The sequence below is a fragment of the Tachypleus tridentatus genome, chromosome 11, assembly GCF_004210375.1.
Source record: "Tachypleus tridentatus isolate NWPU-2018 chromosome 11, ASM421037v1, whole genome shotgun sequence".
Lineage (NCBI taxonomy): Eukaryota > Metazoa > Arthropoda > Merostomata > Xiphosura > Limulidae > Tachypleus > Tachypleus tridentatus.
The window spans coordinates 75,537,411-75,558,348 of NC_134835.1; the positions used below are offsets into that span (position 1 = coordinate 75,537,411).

At 33.7% G+C, this 20,938-nt stretch overlaps 2 protein-coding genes across 2 annotated transcripts in view; one reads left to right on the plus strand and one right to left on the minus strand.

The window, feature by feature from the left end:
* Positions 1-20,938, plus strand: part of LOC143232493 (spondin-1-like) — a 481,016-nt gene that overhangs the window by 382,637 nt on the left and 77,441 nt on the right. The window lies entirely within an intron of this gene.
* LOC143231533 (insulin-like peptide 7) overlaps positions 1-20,938 on the minus strand; it is a 30,154-nt gene that overhangs the window by 9,010 nt on the left and 206 nt on the right. The window contains exon 2 of the mRNA XM_076466055.1: positions 4,871-5,020. Within this exon, the coding sequence (XP_076322170.1) occupies positions 4,871-4,986 (116 nt within the window). The 5' untranslated portion in view covers positions 4,987-5,020. The remainder of the gene's footprint in view (positions 1-4,870; positions 5,021-20,938) is intronic.

A 20,938-nucleotide genomic window follows, 5' to 3' on the forward strand; every position in this document is an offset into this window, starting at 1 on the left:
TAGTTTACCAAAATATATATTTATTTCCCCGTGTCTACCACTCTCATCATTAAATATGAAAACAAATGGATGATGTATCAACATTATAAAGTTTCTCAACAGTCTGAAATGTTTCAATTAGATTCCTTCTAACTCTTCGCTATTTTTATAAGAGAAATAAAGCTCAGAAATCTTAACCTATAATCGTGTGATACTATGACAGCTTTTGTATTCCATATATCGTCCTTGTAGCCATTTTTTGAACCCTTTCTGATAATCTAAAACCATTTTAAAGATAAAAGTTCAAGACTGAACACAATATTCCATATGTAGCCTAACCTGTGACATATACAATGAAATTACAACCTCTTTCGACTTGTTTTCAGTATTTGTTTAGATACTATGTAAAGTCCTATTAGCCCTGCCTCTAGCAACAACACATTGTTTGGACGATTAAAGTGAAAGTAATAATTATTAGATAATGGTGTTAAAAGCTGTGCTTATTGAAGAATATGCGACACTGAACATCTCTATTTTTATTGATTATTAACCTTATACATCTGAATAATTTAAGAATATTTCATTTATGACCAAGAAAAGTGCTCAAAGAAATTCAAAGTATTTTGGTACAAAACTTTAGAATCTACTGTTAATGTTTAGAAAATCCATAGATAATGATATGAAGTCTGAAAATGAAATTACTAAATAGCTAGAATCGATTCTGCTAATAAATGGTAAGATAATTTTATTAAGTTTAAGAGTATTATAAAAAAATGCTGTAGTTTTCTGTTAATCATCGCTGGTATCTATTTCTTAACTAACTATTATTACGTTTACACACAAGTACCTGTACATAGGCACTTATGTTTCAAAATGTTCTCTCTTTTATTGATTTATTTATATATTATTCTATTCTTAAAGAAAGGATAATAAGAAATCTGTGGTTTGGGAATCACGGAAATAACTCGCCAAGTAAAGGAGGGAACCTTTAAATGTAGAAATACACTAATGACTTAATTATAATAGGAAATTCGTAAATATAGAGTCACACTAGTGACTCTCTAAGTAGCAGGCGACCTGTAGTTATATAGCATCACGTTACAAACTTGTCAAGCCCAGCGCGTAACCAATGAGTACAAAATGCCCCTCTGATGTCTCGCTAAGTAACAAGAGATCTGTAGTTACAGAAGTCACTATAATAATTTGCAAATAGTAGGAAACATGTGAGTATACAAAGTTGTTTGATGATTGCTTAGCAAGCAGACTGATCAGCAAACATTTGAAACTCTAACTACCGAATCCAATGTATCTCTACGAATACCTTTCAAATGTGTCGGTAGTATCTTATACTGGTTCAAATCACTATTGCTTTAGAGTTCTTTATGTTGAGAAAACTGGTATTAAGTAACGAATGATTTTAGAATATTTTGCAAGTTGGGGTACTATAAAGTGTGGCTTAGGTCTAAATTATCAAGACTAATTTTCTGAAAACCGCATATTGATGGATAGAAGCAAAACAAATTTAGAAACTATTAATAAATTCAGTTGCAAATACAGGCAACTGTGATCTGTATTAGACCTTATGGATGAAGTACAACTACAGTTCACTACATAAAACCACCTGAATAAAAATGCACTAAATAAAGGGCTATTAGAAAGAAAAAGAACAACAGTAAGCTCTCTGAAAGAATCGAAACAAACACAGTGTTTTTGAAAAACAAATAACAAACCTAGTTAGATGTGTTTGAATATGTTTGGATATCTAACAGCCACGAATCTACCCTAAGTATAGATAATTCGTCTAATCTGAGGGTTAATTAGTCAGGCTGGGATGCCAGAGACATTGGTCTAGGCATTAATTATATTACCAGTTGCATGTTCAACGACTTTATGGTGTGAACTGGATTAAGTAAGTGTGGAGTAGTTTGTAATTATTATCAATTTTATTTATGTCACTTGCAAATGAGAATTAAGGTAAGAATTAATAACACGATATTAATTATTTATTTATTGCAGCTGTTATTTATTATATTTTTACTTTATTAAAATGTATTATCATTCAAGAGAATTAGCGAACCAGAAAACTAGACTTTTTTTCCTGGAGTGAGTCAAAACTATTATTATCAACGAGAGAAAAATGTATTAGCAATTATAAAAACGTATGAATGAAAGTGAGGAAGAATGAATGATAAATATACTCTTCAAAAAAAGAAACGCAAAAGGCAAAATATGAGACAAATTGTTAACAAGTTTATTCCGGGTAGTTCTGTATGACATGTGTGAAACTTTGAATATTCACTACTGAACATCCAAAGTCTGCAAAGGCAAAGTCCACGCTCACTAGGTGAAGTTTAACGTCACTCAACGTCAATAACGAGTATGCCATCGTGAGCACCAATAACTGCTTAGCATCTTCTGCCATGGAAGCGATGAGATGACGAATCACATCCTGTGGAATGGCTGTTCACTCAGTCTGCAAAGCTGCTGCAAGCTGAGGTAGAGTCTGCGGTTGAGGTTGTCGCCGTCGCAGACGTCGGTCCAACACGTCCCAAAGATGTTCGATGGGGTTTAAATCTGGTGATCTGGAGGGCCAGGGAAGAACGTTGATGTTGTGGTGTCTCAAAAAGACAGTGGTGAGTCGGGCTGTGTGAGGACGGGCGTTGTCATGTTGAAAAACGTCGTTGACGTTCACCATGATGGGTTGCACATGGGGCCTAAGAATCTCGTTGACGTATCGTTGAGCCATAAGATTCCCTCGAATGTGCAAAAGGTCTGTTCTGGCATTGTAGACGATGGCAGCCCACATCATGACGCTGCCACCACCAAATCTGTCAACATCCTGCACACTGTTTGCTGCAAAACGTTCACCTCGGCGACGATAATCACGGGTCCTTCCATCCTGCCTACGAAGCATAAAACGTGAATCATCGCTGAACCAAACATGCCTCTATCGTCGATGAGGCCATACCCGATTTTGCCAGACCCAGAATCGGGCCGTTTGATTTACCATGTTCGACAGGTCCGACCTTTCCTTCTTTCCACTGTCCACTGCTGTCAAGAATAATAACGATGAGGATACAAAGACGCCTCTGACTGGACGTCGAGGTCGGATTCCGCCTCTGACTGGACGTCGAGGTCGGATCTCGTAGACGGTTGCGTACGGTCTGATTGGAAATCATACGCAGCCCTGGTATGGTTGAGGCAGTAGACGTCGCAGTGGTGGTCCTATCCTGAAGGTGACGTAACCGGATGTAGCGATCTTGTGCGGGCGTGGTCACACGAGGTCTGCCAGATCGTGGACGGTCACGAGTTGATCCATGTTGTTGGTGACGATTCCATAGCCTCGTGATGGTGCTTGGGTGGACATTCACAGCTCTGGCAACATCTGATCGAGATTCGCCTGCTTCCAACGACCAATGGCGTTGTTGCGTTGTGCTGCAGTCAGTCTTGGCGTAACTGTATTGCGTGTCGGTGGCTTAACACTGAGCTATGGAAACCGAGAACCCGTCACTTTTATAGGGATTTTGCACATGTTGCACTTGCAGAACATGCAGATCTCTCAAACAAATTTATTGGACATGAATGCGTTTTGGCGAAAAATCCGATGTTTTCCTCCGTTTTCAAAGTGTACAACTTTTATTGTCATTTTGGTCTGACAGTCAGTGCCTTAACACGTGTAACATCACATACTCTGAGCTTGTAACGCTATTACATATATTTCTCTTTAAAATAACAAAAATATCCCTTTTGCGTTTCTTGTTTTGAAGAGTATAGTTCGTCAACCACATTACACTTGCTACATCTAGTGTCAATAAAGCCTTAGTTTCCAATACCAGGACTCGTCAAGTGGGTTGAGATACAACAAATTGGGTAAATTATTTAGGCCAGTGGTTCCCAACCTTTTTATGTCTCGCACCCCTAAAAAGTTTTAATATGTTCTTGCACCCCTCACAGTAATTATTTATTTAAAAATAAAGGTGAAGGTGGCCAAAACAAATTTTATCTCGCACCTCCTGGAACGCTTTCTCACACCCTCAAGGGGTGCGAGCACCCCTGGTTGGGAACCACTGATTTAGGCAATAATAGCAGCATTTCGAAGGTACTGATATTTCTCAAGCTGTTACCTTTACGATAAACTTGTGGCTGATAACCTCATTCATGTTGACTCACACTTTATATGACACATACAAATTGAATAACAAATATATTGATTCGTTTTAAAGAAAAAGGTTATTGAACATCAGGATCAGACAGCTGCTCTATGTGGTGAAATTGATGAGCAACAAGTTCTGAATGTAAAAGGATTGATAATAATGTATTAATTGATTTATTGATAATATTGTACTGATTGATTTTTTGATAAGATTGTTTTGATTGATTCATTCATAATATTACATTGAGGCAGTTAACACTTCGATACTTCAGTCGTGTATTTTTGGTTTCATTAAGCTTCTTAAAACAAAATGAGATTTCCTCCCGAGCCCTTTAGGATAGAAATTAGACATTACTATGTGCAAAGATTTTAGGAATCTTATACTGTGTTCCTCAAATCGCGTGATGATTATTGGACTCGTAAACCGAGATATTAGACCCAGATCGCAACTCGCCCTGTTCATATAAAGAGTCATTACACTCTTATAGTAACTTGATTAAAATGACTGTTTCGTCTTTCATCAAAGATGATCAGTCGTCCAACTCGTAATGATTCATGTTACGTAGATAAAGACTAGCCTGATCCATCATCCAAGTATGTTTCCTAGAGAATTAAAACACAGCCTGATCTCACTTCAACGAGCCACCTGAACCTTTGGACGAAGCAAATAAGGCACCACCAATGACTCACTTATTTGAGTCTGGGAATTAGTCTGGAGTTTTCAGTGTGTCTACTCACCTAGCTCTAAAAACAGCTTCCCAGGATGATTGATCAGAAGCACTCACGTAACTCACAATCAAGAATGTCGTCCATAAGTGAGTTGCTAAACTTTGATTTTGTTGCACTTTTTCCATATGGCGTGAAAGTGATAGAGTCTATAGTCCGAATCTGAAAAGAAATCAAAGAAAGAATGTGGCATAAAACTTAAAGAAAATAAAGGTCTAGCCTGAAGAAAGATCTTGAATATTAAGGTTTGGTTTGTTATGAATTTCACGTAATAGCTACACGAGAGCTATTAGTGCTAACTGCCCCTAATTTAGCAGAAAAAGACTAGAAGGAAAGCAGCTAGTCATTATCACTTGGGCTAATATTTTACCTACGAATAATAGGAATGATCGTTACATTATAACGCCCCCAAGACTGAGAGCTCGAACTTGTTTGGTTGGACGGAGATTCGAACCAACGACCCGAAAATTGCGAGTCGAGCGTCTCTGACCACCTGGATATGCCGAGCCCGAATATTAAGAAACTAAGTATTTAATTTTAATGAAAATAAGACAAACATTAAGAAAGGAAACTTCGGATCGAATTGGAAAAAGCTTAAACCGCAAAATGTAAACAAGAAAAGAAACAACCAGAAGAGTCATTAACGAAAAGTCTCAGAATGGTTAGGTGGTTAGGGCGCTTGACTCATAATCTGAGGGTCGCGAGTTCGAATTCCTGTCACACCAAACATGCTCGCCCTTTCAGCCGTGAAAACGTTATAATGTTTACGATAAGTCCCACTATTCGTTGGTAAAAGAGTAGCCCAAGAGTTGGCGGTGAGTGGTGATGACTAGCTGTCTTCCCTCTAGTCTTACACTGCTACATTAGGGACGGCTAGCGGAGATAGCCCTCGAGTAGCTTTGCGCGAAATTCAAAACAACTAAACAATACTTCAAGGTTATCTGTTATAAAAAATGCCCAAATTTCCCCTAACGGTAACACCTTTACCTGGCATGAGTGATCAGTAGAACTTAATGTAGATCTGAGTGAAAAGTAGAAATTAAAACGTATATCAACTTTTCAAATTTTAAATCTAAAACGTATATCAACTTTATCATGAGCTGTATCGATCCGTATATAAATGTTAAAAACTAACTAATTTCATAAGTTGTATCCATATATAAATGTTAAAAACTAACTAATTTCATCAGTTATATCCACATGTGAATGTTTAAAACTACTTCTATCAGCACAATGAAGCACTCAGAACATTCAGTTGTGAATTAATTAAGTAGCATTGGATATTTACAAAAGAATTTTAAATTAAAAATCGCAAAAAAAACGTATTTAGATTTTTTTCACTTGCATATCAGATAACTATTTATGTATTTCACGTTTGACTAATTGTAATAACAGCGACTTAAAATAGACTTTGATAACTATTTTGTGAATTAGAGTGAAAGGAAAAATCACATTGTGAAAAAACGTTATTATTGTAAGTATTGGGAACTACGAAAACAACATGCTATTACAATAAGTTACGGGGAATATGTAACACCTACAGCATAATTACTGTGTATTTTTAACACGTCTAAGAGAATCAATCAAAAATAAAGTCAATTACTATTGAGGTGACGTTGTTCTACGTGCGTTCATTGCTGAAATTAATATTCCCGCCTACAGTTATCTCTGTTCGATAAGTTAACATATCTTAGATAAGAAGAACCTGGAAAGAAAAAAATGTTTACTTAATAGCGCGTGCCATCAGAAATGACTTAGCCAATAACAATGCTTTCCTCTATATTTTGATTAGGAAGTTAAAGTAAAGTATGCTTGTGTTAAACCATTGTTTACATTAAAGTATTCAAAGGTCATTACAGGAACCAATAGGTGCATGAAGAGCTGAAGTATATCCAGGTTAATATTAATTAATATAGAGTATATGTGATACTTTATTTTAGATATTTTCTCACGATGTGATTAACCCTTAATTCAATGGTTGATGAGACAATCATCGTGTATGTTAACTCATTAATTAATATGATTATTTAAGGTGTGAGTAAGAGTTTTCATATATATATATATATATATATATATATATTGTATATATTATTGAAGGGTAATCGTTCTTTGCGAAAAGTTATTCCATGACTCATGTGCTACTCATATATTACTGAAAACTAATCGCTCTTTGTAAAAACGTTATTCCATGACCATGTGCTACTCATGTATAATTGAAGGCTAATCGTTCTTTGCGAAAAGTTATTCCATGACCCATATGTTACTCATATATTACTGAAGGCTAATCGCTCTTTGTAAAAACGTTATTCCATGACCATGTGCTACTCATGTATAATTGAAGGCTAATCGTTCTTTGCGAAAAGTTATTCCATGACCAATGTGCTACTCATATATAATTGAAGGCTAATCGTTCTTTGCGAAAAGTTATTCCATGACCCATATGTTACTCATATATTACTGAAGGCTAATCGTTCTTTGCGAAAACTTATTCCATGACACATATGTTACTCATATATTACTGAAGGCTAATCGCTCTTTGTAAAAACGTTATTCCATGACCTATGTGTTACTCATATATTATTGAAAAAAACGTTATTCCATGACCAATGTGCTACTTATATATTATTGAAGGCTAATCGCTCTTTGTAAAAATGTGATTCCATGACCCATGTGCTACTCATATATTGTTGAAGGCTAATCGCTCTTTGTAAAAACGTTATTCCATGATCCATCTGCTTCTCATGTATTATTGAAGGGTAATCGCTTTTTGTAAAAACGTTATTCCGTGACCCATGTGCTACTTATTCTGCATCGTCTGTTCCTCATTCTGATATTCTTTATTATGTGTTATTTCCCAAGTGTTAAAATTTCTATTTTAATAATCTTCTGTGAAGAATAGTAGTTCAGTTCTAGATCACACAACTGAAAGAATTTTCCACTAACTCTCCATGTGAGTGAATACCGGTTTTCAAGACCTGTTTTAAGGAATTCAAAGGAACTTGAAAGACATATAGTAGAATGCCAATACTGTGATATTACTTAAATAACAAACTATCACTAAACGTATCAAATTACTAAATAATGTAAATGTTAATTATTCAGGTATTTGTTAATGAATATATCTAATAAAAATTATATCTAAATAACTGTAGGTATATTGTAACCCGGGACCCTCAGGTTATGAGTCGCGCGCCTTACGCGCTTGGCCATGCCGGGCCTCTAAGTAAAGGACGCAACTGAAAAGGAAGGACGTTGGAGGACATGTTTCTGAAAGCTGTTTAATATTTATAATATACTTTGCAGTTATTTGGGTTAAATACCACAATAATAATTGGATATAGTAAGTTTGGTAAATAAAAGTAAGACAGCGAAAGTTTTAACATAGAGTTAATGGTGTAAATTTGACTACTACGTTAAAATAGGCTTATTACGTGTGACGGTACTTTAGGCTTAGGTATATTTCAACTAACTGCTAAACCGTAAAACATGAGAAATATATTGTTTCATTGAGTAAATACAATCTAAAAAAATAGATTATTGTCTATTGATGTATTAAATTCAGCTTATACTGTTATAACTTATACATATAGATAAATTATAAATCAGACTAAATACATTTTATCAGTAACGTTACGAATATTCTAATAAATTATTGAGTTCTGTAAGGTTTTATAAAGTATATTTAAAGATAAGCATTAATATAGAAACAACGTAGTGATCAAAATAATATTAGTTCTAAAATGTTAAGCTTAACAATAACAGCATGCACAATAGGCTAGTGATGTTTGGTATTAAATATTTATTTTCGGGTTACAAGTATAAATACAATGGTTAGCACTAGTGTAGGAGTTAAGCGTGCACAGTTTGTTAAGTGTAATGAATGGGTTTTACATGGGACTTGGGACTGAAATGTACGTTTTAGGAATTTAGTAACGAAGATGTGCAATTTTTATGTAGAATTTGTAGGTTGGAGGAGAAGTTGGAGGCTATACTAATCACAGTATAGGTAATAGATAAAGAGATTATAGTTTTTGGAAAACGGCAGCAAGATTTCAGAAGGAGCTTAAGCATTTACATGCAAAGGATACATCTGCTAACAATGAAATTGGAGTGAAAAGTACTGAATTTAGTTGTAATGAGCCATTACTGTTGACCAACAAATTTCAGCCCTTGGCTTTTGCAGATGAAGAGCTATTGGAGGGAAAGAAAACCTACCATAAAAAGGTTATAATAGCAGGTGCTTCCTTTAGAAGGCATGTGGATATAATAGCCTGTGGGGTAAATAGTGAGAAAAGAATAAGATTATTCTATCCAAGGGCACGGGATATAACTGACAGATCAGGAGATATAATAAAGGGAGGTAGCAGAAGATGCAGTTTTTATTGTGCATGTAGGAATGTGGGGAAAGCTATGTTAAAGAAACTAATTAATAAGTGCAAAGAGTTTATAAATATTTTGAAAGTAAAAAGCTATAACTTAATTTTGTCAGAAACACTACCTAGAATTAATTGAGGGGATGAATTTATAAGTTGGTCACGAGGGCTAAATGCTAGTATTAGGATAGTATGTAGGAATGAGAAAATAGGCTGATTGGACTTGTAGGATCGGTTCAGTAAAAAAAAAAATTTCGGAATGGGTAGTTTATAGTTAAATAAAGGCTATTAACTGGTTTGATCTTTTGCTGGATATAGAGATAAGTAATAGTGAATTTTGGTTACAAATTTCATCAGAACAAATTTTGAAGAGATGCAACAAAAATTATCTGTTGTGAATTGGACAGCTGAGTTAATTGTAGACACTAATCAGATGTGGAAAATGTTTAAAGATAAATGTTTAAATATTCAAGATAAACATATTCCTTATAGGAAGAAAAGGGTGGATAAGAAAAAACCAGATTGGCTCACTGAGAGTTTAAGAGATAAAATTAAAGAAAAGCATCATAAATTTACGAATTTTAAATTGGCTGGTATGAAAGAGACTTAGAAGATTATAGAATATTAAGAAAATTGGTGAAACAGGAAATTGAAACATCGGAAACGGATGTATGAGGAAAGGTTGGCTGAAAATGTAAAATTTAAAAGTAAACTTTTCTTTACGTACATTAAGGATAAACATTATGTTAAAATTCGGGTAGGACTCTTGAGGGATGAAAAAATAAGGCTAGTGTCTGATTATTATAAGATGGGTAGGTTAATCAAATTTGTTTTTTCTTTGGTTTTTTACTAAGGAATATTTAAGCAATATTTCACACCCTGAACTGTTGATAAATGCAAATGAGATCAAATAAAATAACTACATTAATTCTGAGCTAGTTAGGAGAAAATTGGGAAGTTTAAGAAAACAATTAAGCTCTTGTGCAAGATATTTTCACAGAGGTTTTGAAGGAGGTTAAACATTCTATATGTGAGCCACTTACAACTATATTTTGTCAGTCTTAAAATAGTGGACAGGTACCAGAGGATTGGAAATTAGCTAATGTAACTCCAAGGGAGGTGATAAAAATTGCCCCAGTAATTATAGGCCCATTAGTCTTACATCAGTTGTGCAAAACGTTTTGGAAAGTCTGCCAAAAGTTGCTTTGCAAAATCATTTAATACTGTTTATTATTTTAATAAATAATGAACATTGCCTCCCTAAAGGAAAACCTTGCCTTACAAATTGTTTGATATTCTTTGAAAAGGCTACTTCTTATGTAGATAAGAGTAAGGAGGGTGTATATTTGATGTATCTGGATTTTCAGAGAGCGTTTGACAAGGTGTCATATAAAAGGCTTGTAAAAATTATATGTAAATGTTGAGGATAAGTTAGCAAATTGGATAGAAGAGTGTGTTGATGGAAGAAACATAGGATTGTTACAGATGGAGTTCAGTCAAACTGGATCAATGTTATAAATGGACAAGTGGGGTACCTCAGAACTCAGTTTTAGGACCTTTGCTCTTTTTGATTTTCATCAATGATACAGATAAATGAATAGTTAATAAATGATTTAAATATGCCGATGATATTAATGTCTTGAGTGTTGCTAGCTGTGAAAAGGATGCTGTTTTTTCACAAAAGGATTTAGATCATTTAATTAGTTGGGTAAATAAAAGGGAAAATGGGTTTTAATTGTAATAAATGCAAGATAGTGCATGTGGGCTATCACAGTTTTAATTATAAGTATAATTTGGTTGGGAATAACCATGAGAATATAATGAAAGAGAGGGATCGTGGTGTAGTATTTGGTCAGTCTATACATCCATCCAAGCAGTATGCTGTTGTAGTGATGTGGCAAATAGGATTTAAGTTATATCTACAGAAATATTAAATACAAGTCTAAGGAGATTATAATTTCATTGTATAGGGCACTCGTTAGTCCGCATTTGGAATAAAGTGTTCATACTTGGGCTCCTTACCTTAAGAAAGACATCAAATTTTTCTAAAGGGTTCAGAAAAAGGTTGCTAGAAAGGTATCTTGGGTAGAGGGGTTGTCATATGAAGAAACACTGGTAATTTCTCAAACTGTTTTCTCTTGAGAGGAATATTTAGGGGGGTTTGATTGAGGTGCTCAATATTGTAAAGGAAATTGATAATGTTGTTGCATCATATTTTGTCATATTAAGGGAACACAAGTATAAATTTTGGCAGGATAGGAGTCATCTTCAGCTTGACAGGTTTATTTTTTAACAGGGTGGTTGGCCTTTTGAATGGATTGCTTTAAAATGTTCTAGAGGCAGTAAAGTTAAACTAGTTTAAGAAAAATCTTGATAAGTATGTGAATGATAAGGGCTGGCCTTAAGTTTGTTTTTGTTTTCAAGTTAATTAAGTTTAGTGTGTGGAACAGCCGAGATTGACCAATGGAACGCATACTGTTCCAAAACGTTATGTTAAGACACGTAAGGTCACTTGAATTTTTAATATTAGTTTAGTAAGACTACTGTTTGTCTGATTACACGTCTAAGGAATTTTAACAACACACATGGTCATTTCCATTTTTAATCTTAGTTTTGTAAGATTAATGTTTGGTTGCTTACATCTCTAATGACTCTGTACGACACAATCTGTGTTAAGTATTTTCTTACAGAGCAGACAATTATTTGGATGTAATTTTACATTTTAAGAGCATATGCCAACCGAAATTGTCTTGTTGGTGTATTACGACTTGATAAAATATACAAAAACATCATTGTCATCATTTATAGATTACTAGTGAAAGTACCTGACTTCTCTGGGGTTAATAGGGTGATATATTCTAGTTGAATATGTCTGTTTTTGCGTATTCTTAACCCATTTTAGCATAAAAGTGTAACATACATGTATATTTTTTGCTAAGCAACATAAAATAAAAGACATTAGAGAAACACTTTCTTACCAAAACGCACTGGGTTTTCTATATATTAGAAGATGTTATACAAAGAATAAATTCTTTGCCTCATTAAAACGATTCACAGGTGCATGAGCAAACGCACCCAGCGTTTGTCTGTGTGTCTATGATTTATATTTGTAATATAAGGAACCACTTATTTTCTATTTGCTTTTTGCTATCTTGCTTCATTAAAAGGATGCGTAGCGACTGCCTGGACGCACGTGGATAAAATAAGCAATATCCAGGTGCACACCTTCGGGGAACACTTAGTATGTTTGCAAAATTTCAGGTTTCTATGTTCTTACTCTTGGAACTATGGCACCTATACATACACAGATACCCACTTGTGAACGCGCGCACACACACACACCTGCGTAACTATCTGTTTGATTACCTATGATTTCTATTAGTGATAAAAATAACCACTTCCACTTCTTTTCTTCTTGGTTTTTCAATAACTTTCCTCATTAAAAAAGGCCCATATGCGTGTGTGCACAAACGTAAATAAAAAAGTAATACCCCAGATGTACACCCTCAGGGCCCAATTAGTATGTGTGCAAAATTTCAGGTTTCTATGTTCTTTACTCTTGGAACTATGGCGGACACACACAGACATGCACGTACGCACGCGCGCACTCATATGCGTGCATATCTGTCTGTAATATATATTTTTAATATAAGGAACCACTTCTTTTCTGTGTGATTTGTTTCCTAACTTGCCTCATTAAAAAGATGCATACACTCGCACGCACTTGGATAAGATAATAATAAACAGGTACATACTTTTAATGTCGACTTTGTATTAGTACAAAATTTCAGCTTTCTAGCTGTGAGGATCACATATGGTGGTTTTTCGCTAGCTAACCTCATATAAAGAAGCGCACGCGAATTACATGGATAAGTAATAATACCCAGTTGCATTGTCTCAGGGTCCACTTAATATGGATGCAAAATTTCAAGTTTCTAGGTTCTTTCCTCATTGGAATTTTGGCGGTCAAACCCGCACAGACCCATGGACATCCCCTATGTTATTATAAATTATGTATACATGGACTGTTGAGATAGATAGAAGTCTTCATCTCTTATAGATTATTATGGCTGAGGAAGATAGGAGTCTTCATCTTCTTTTGATTGTTACGTATGTACAGATTACTGGTACAGGAATTACTTGAATTACGATACAAAAAAATTAGTGTTTAACAGTAATCTAAAATGGTTGGTATTTGTATAATCATTCTTTTTTTTTTTAACTAGATATATCATACATCGTGATCTTTAGATAAAAATAATAAACCCTTCAAGTGTGTCTTCACTGCGTGATAGTAATGTACTGTTGGACACGTTATTATGAAATTAGCATTTTTATTACATTAAAGCAGAAATATACTACCATATGTATTAACTTTAATCTGTATAACACATTAGTATGCTCTGTGTGTGTGTGTTTTTTTCTTATCACAAAGCCACAACGGAATATCTGCTGTGTCCACTAAAGGGAATCGAATTCCTGATTTTAACGTTGTAAGTTTAAAGACAAAGGGCACACGTTCTTTTTAGGGTCTGTGTAATACCATTCAGTTAAATTAACACCTTAACACACTGAACATATTGCAGAGAACTGAAAGCATCAATATAAGACAAACTATCACCTTTAGACTATTTTCAATAGACATGTTAGTTTTTATTGGTGTAAGAATCATAGCTAATTATCCAGCCTACATGTTTTTAAGAACAACGGCTTTACTTAAACATTTGATTTTCAGTTTAACCTGTAAGTTCATTGTGCTGCTCTGCTAGAAAGAATTACAAGTTAAGTCTTGCTGAGTTTGTTTTTAATTTTATGCCTTAAGGATGAATGGGATCAAACGTATTAAAATTCATATACACAGTAGAAGGTTTGGAAGATTGCTTATCTAAACAAGTGAACTAAATTAGTGTAAACTTTCTTAGCTTTTGATTTGTTTGTGTTTAAGCACAAAGCTACACAGTGGTCTATCTGTGTTGTGCTTACTGCAGGTATCGAAACATGGTTTTAAGCGTTATAAGCTTTCAGATTTATTGCTTACACACTAGGGGTCCCTACAAAGATAGTATTTTATTATCCGACTAGACTTTTGGCGATTACCTATCTTGACAAAACAGTTAGAACAGGCTTAGAGTAGACTCAAAGCTAACAAAGGAATTTCGTAAAAGTGAAACAAAGGTTTTGTGAGTAGGTGGAAATTGTGGATTAAAAACAATGTATTCTGGACTAAATTGATTCTTTACCTTATGGGAGAAAAGCAGGCTAGATTTAGTAAAATGTCGTATTCAGTAAACGTTACTTAAACTAAACAGTAAATAGAACGACTTTTGTCTTCGGGTTAAACTTTCTTTACGTAGAAATATAAAGGATTTATTTCATGCAATCTTCTCAACAGGAGCGTCTCATAATATATTATGCTTTATATCTTGCGAACCAGTAGTTTCTATAACATAGTTTAATTATTTTAGTTTTTTAAAGTAATTTAAAAGAGTAAGCTTCATGAAGGTTATTGTAACAGATTTTGTGGTCTTCATCATTCTATTTGAATCTCTCTCCAGACGTACTGCTTATTGTTATCGACACTGTCAGAAACAAAATCACATAAAAAAATTCCTGTCTCTGATAAAGACAGGTTTATCTGTTGAAATATCTAGGCTTTTATAGTTTTTATGTATTTTACCAACTTTTTCCTCCTACGTGTTTTTTATCCAAAAAAAATGTAATTTTCAGTCATCAGTCCGCAGTGTGCTGAAAAGTGGTTAATTTACCAGAAAGGTCTTTTACATAACAACATGCATTAACACTATTACACTATCTTACGTGTTTTTTTTCAGCTAAAATTCTACTTAATATTATAATTTTGTTGCTAAATTACTATTACCTCTTATCAGATGTAAAACTTATGTTGCATAAATTGTCCAATTCTTCTTTAAATTATGAGATAATAAGTTTCATTGTATTTTTTAAAACGGTTTATTTCATCCTAACAGTGAGCTGATTATCATTAAGGCAATAGAGATTAAAGTTTCATTACGTATGGTAGTACTTAATAGTATGAATCGTGATGGAACAAAAATGATCGCCCTGATAATCGTCCATTTAAAACCACTTTTAAAATGTCTGAATATTAGTAAGGACTCTTTCACTAAAGAGTATTATATTTATAAAACTGCCTAAGTGCTATGTGTGTGTGTGTATGTTTTCTTATAGCAAAACCACATCAGGCTAGCTGCTGAGACTATCGAGGGGAATCGAACCGCTGATTTTAGCGTTGTAAACCCGTAGATTTACTGCTGTCTTAGTTGGGGACGCTATGTGCTATATACACGTTTATAGAGTGAATGAAAAAGTTCACTGTCTGAACGAATTTTATCTTAAAAAAATAAGTAATTTACTTTTTCAGACAAACGTGTACAAAAATGCCGAACCTTTCCGCTCTAATTTTTCACAGAATTCTTCCATATGTTATTCCAATGACTCCTTCCCAAGAATATATATATATAATACGGGCGTTGCACTACTTTGATCAGATAACTATATTTGAGGGTAGGTTGATAGAGATACTAATGAGTAATAAAATCAAATAGCTTATACAAATATTCCACGCTTGTTATTTTTGGTGCATAAAAACGTAGAAATGAAAACACAGGAATATAGTAAAATGTTTTTAAATTTTATAAAGAAACGTAGGAACCGATAAAAACGTAATTTATAATAACATAAAAAAGTTTTAATGCTACAAAACTTACTGATATAAGAAATTCAAAACTACAATTTAAATATATTTCACTCTTTCTTTGTTCCAGGCTAACTGATTTGATTTGGTTTGTTTTTAATTTCACGCAAAGCCACAAGACTAGGATGTTACCTCCACTAGACATCTCGAATCTGGCAGTGAAAGACTGAAGGAAAGACGACTAGTTATCACCACCCACCGCCAACTCGTAGACTATTTTACCAACGAGTAATATAATTGAATGTTACATTATAACGCCCCCACGGTTGAAAGAGCGAACATGTTTGGTGTGATGGGGAGTCCAGCCCGATAATCTCAAATTGCCAGTCGAGCTGTAGTGATTTGCCAAAGAATTTGTTATTTTTAAGTATCTCATATTTTGTAGTTTTGACTTTCTTGTTTCAACAACTTTTGTAGCATTAAAATTTTCTATGTTACTAGAGCTAGCTAGTTTATATATAAATATATATATATCGATTCCTACTTTTCATTACAAATTTAAAATTTTTTTATTATACTTGTTGATATTATAAGAGTAATAACTCAATGACCATTTTGGAGTTAATATCTGATATTTGTATTCGCTTCAAATGTTGTTTTCTAAACTTCCCTGTTTTTTTTTTTCATCGTATTGTTGTTTGGTTTGTCAAATATATTTGGCTTCTATTTATTGTTGAGGTGTTAAAATATTGGTAACATTCTTTGATAAATTGTTTAGGCAGAGTATTCATGATGAAGCTTTGTAGAATGGACAGCAACTGCTTACTGTGGAGACACAAGTGTGGAGGACGACGTTTCGAAAGTCTTCCTCTACATTTTTGTCTCCACAACAAGCAGTTGACGTTCGTTCTACAAAGTTTTATCAGTATTAGTAACAGTTTTCTTTTAAATACAGACATAGTGCTATAACATGTACCATTTCTATAATAGTTTTCATCACTTACAAAACTACTGTAAATTCTGTGGAAAACCTTGTATGAAATAACAATAGAAAAGTACGAAACGTGTTTTTAAAATACTTTCTTCTAGTTTTCCTAATCATAAATAAGGCAGAACTTACAGTAGGAATGAGACGGATACACAAAACAAACCATTCAACGACCAAACAATACATCTTCAAAAATATTTGAGAAAAACCCCTAAGTGATAAACAAACCACATACAAAATTACAAGCGATACAACAACTAGATAAAGTTAGTAGGGCAGTTACAAAGAATGTCACAAAACCACAAATTTCTTTAACTAATTATCTGCTTGACGTTCTTGATGCTTTTAGCTGTGTAACAGACAGATCTGTCGTAGTTATAAGTGCACCAAATAGAACAGCACAGGATCCACGTGCTGGTGTAGAGTGAAGTAGGTAATTAAATTAATAAATTAATTTACTATCTGTATATGCACACACCCACAACTAACACTACACGGCCAAAATGACACTTTAACACATAAAGTGTGCGCAATCACAGGTACAAGCATACTCACAATGTTCATACATACCATATGTGAAAAGAATGCATACTACACGCACCATTATTTTCACATACCATAATCTTGTAGTGCACACCCATACAGAGTGATAACACAAATAAAGGAATGACACATGTTACCTTGTGTGAAACAAGTACAGGAACAAGTGAAAAAATTAAAAAATTGAAAGCGCAGGTATTGGTGCAGCAGAAAGTGAGAAAACAAGGCAGGAATGAGCATGGTGAAATAAAATTTACTCTGTATAACCTCACAAGGGGGCGTGTCCAACATTCCGTCCATTACTTCGTTTTTCTCTGTTCACAATACTATACAACTTATTGGTTCATACAAAAGTGTTTATATGATTCTTTTATTTTGTATAGACAGTAGTGAATCCGTGGGGATTTTTTATTCTGGCATTTTGATTCTCCAATATAGTTAATGTATGAAATATTATTCCTTCTCATGCAATTGAAGACAGAGGGACAAATTGTAAAGTAAAAGAAGGTATAGGTTCACACGAATATCGATGTCGAATAAACAGAATTTAAAGTACATGTATTGTTTCCAATAATCTCATTCACAGAAGCCTTTAATTATATGATAACCATAACTAACTATCATAAGTTTAGTACACCTGGCTTATTGTATACTGGATAGAACAAATAAACCAAGTAAACATGTACAGTGTCCATTGTTACACCATGCCTATTCTTATATTGTTTCTTCAGTTTTCATTGCATCTTTTCTAATGCGTATTTTTTCCATATTTTATCCTTTGTTGACAATGTATTCTCATTTCAAAATACATGGAATCCGCATTAGAATTATGGTATCTTGAATTTGGAAGAATAACCTAATAAGTTTATATAAACATGTTGAATGGTAGCTCAGAGCTGTATGTCGCTTTATCACTTACATTACCCTGGTACTAACTGATATATATATATATATATATATCAGATATTAGGTATTGTGCAGGTTAAGTGTCAAATGTTAAGAAAAATATTAAATTTATGATGCATACTTGAACTGGAAAAAAAAAAACTAACTTTTATGATGCGTAGCTGAACATGACAAAAAAAAACTTTTAACTAGCTGATGTGCATGATGAAAATCAGAAAAAAGAGTGCATGAGATAAAATTAAATATTTAAGTAATTTTTTTTTCATTTTGCGCAGTGTTACACGAGGGTTATCTGCGCTAGCCGTCTCTAATTTAGTAGTGTAAGACTAGAAGGAAGGTAGCTAGTCATCATCACCCACAACCAACTCATGGGGCTCCTCTTTACTAAGGAATAGTGGGAGTCACCGTCACAATATAACACCTCCACGGCTGAGTGGACGAGCATATTTGTTGCGATGAGGATTCGAACCCGCGACCCTCAGATTATGAGTCGAGCGTTTTAACCACCTGGCAATGCCGAGCTAGCTATTTAATACTTTACCAACTGATCTCGTTATAAAATATGTTAGATTACGCGAATGTAGCTTTTCTAACGTAAGCAAGCAGGTTTATTTTTCTATAATAGATCTGTATAAGCCTAATATTAACAGATTTTTATATTCAGAGAGAACTCTTCAAAGAATGATTTGAGATTTTAAACGTTTTCTTCGTAAATTTTGTTAATAGAAAAGAGTCTACAGTTTCGATAACATTCAAACTTTCACTTTTGAATTAATGTTAATTAACTAGTTTACAACGTTCTAAAATAGAATACACTGGCTGTGTCAAAATATATTTATCTTTATCGGTTTATTAGTATATATAGTCAATAACAAAGACAGTAACAACAGTCGTTGAAACCTTGATTTGACATGCCCGTGTGTCGTTTTGCTTTTATTTATTTTAACCTAGTGGTTAAGATGTTCGATTTGCCTCGCTAACTTCACATCGTGGGTTCGAATCTCTGTCATCGAACATGCGCTTATTTTCTTAGCCATGAAGACGTTATAGTATTACGGTGCATGATACTATTCGTTGGTAAAGAGAGTAGTTCAAGAATTAACGGAGAGTTAACGGAAAGCTAGCACAGATGGCGCTTGAGTAACTTGGCACCAAATTCAAAACAATCTTTTTTTTTTACTTATTAAGGGTCAAACTAAAGTTTACGTTTTCTATTTTAACTAGTAGTGACCTTTGGCCTTTGCAGAAACCGTGGATGTTGACAAACTGTCATGAAAAATCTAACAAGTTGAAGATTAAATAATGGGTATTATTATTGTTAACATAGTTTGAGAATAAATAAATCCGTATTTTTTTTAAGTTTTAGTTTATGTTTTGCTTCTTTTTTATTACTGTAAAAGTTTTCATAACAAGCCTAACACTAACTGTTATTATGTTGTTTTTTTGTATACTAGTAGAAACTAAAACCTCAATTAAAGTCTGTTTAAGAAAAGATAGTTCTTGAGACTCGCAGTGCGCTCAATAACTGTATTTTAATCTCCAGCACCTGGGAAGCAGGCTTCTGGAAATTACAGGAAGTTGACTTACCAAATGAGGCTGTCGAGCTTTGACGCTGTTTACATCTTAGTCCTCGTAAATGTCGTAGGTTGGACGTAGAAGAAATTATAGTTAGGACAATACGTTTCAGTTTAGCACCAATTTGTTATATCACGAAATATCAGGCTATACCACATTATAATAATAAACATGCTAATTTCATTTCAAAACAACGTTCCTTTTGCTTCGAACAACTGCCTCAGAATGTTTTTTTAGTTTAATATAACTATCACAAGGATAAATTCAACAAATATCTTAATCTCCAATGAATGGTGATTTTCACCAAAGATAAGAAATGCTGTTTAGAATTTTTCACAAATTATAATTTAAAGTAAAAAAAACTTCAAAATATGATTGAGGTTGAGTTAGGAGCTGGTTGGTTGTTACATCTCAATAGTCTTATGATACAGTTATTAAAACCACATGCACTCTTTGAAACCGTATTTTCTTTTAACTACCTGCATTACTGATAAAAAGAATAATTGTGATAACCAACACCTGTTATAACAATACATATATCAGCTTAAAGATATGCCATTATTAATACGTCACTAGATAAAATTAATAATGATAAACGAAGATTTTATCATCTTCGTACTGTTTTCTGGTTCTATTTATTGTCGTATACTGAACCTTTATTTTAAATTAATTAACACTTTGTAGCATCATTTACAGTTAGATAGTACATCAGTAGTTTGTGCTTCATGCGTATTTATCGTCAAGAACGTATGTGTTATAGTGACGTCTATTCATTTTAAACATTTTCTTATCGTTGCTGTGTATATTCAAACTGTAAACATGAAGCTCCATTAACTTTTCATAATAAAATATACATCTGTCAGTAACGGACTAAACTTCTGATTATTTACTATCCATATTTTCTAGCATTTTTTACAACTATAAATCGTCTAATCTAATCACCACTGGTACTATGAAGGGTTATGCTCTATTTTTTACCACTTGCATTTTTACCACTAAAGTTTATCATCTTTACCTTTCCTTAA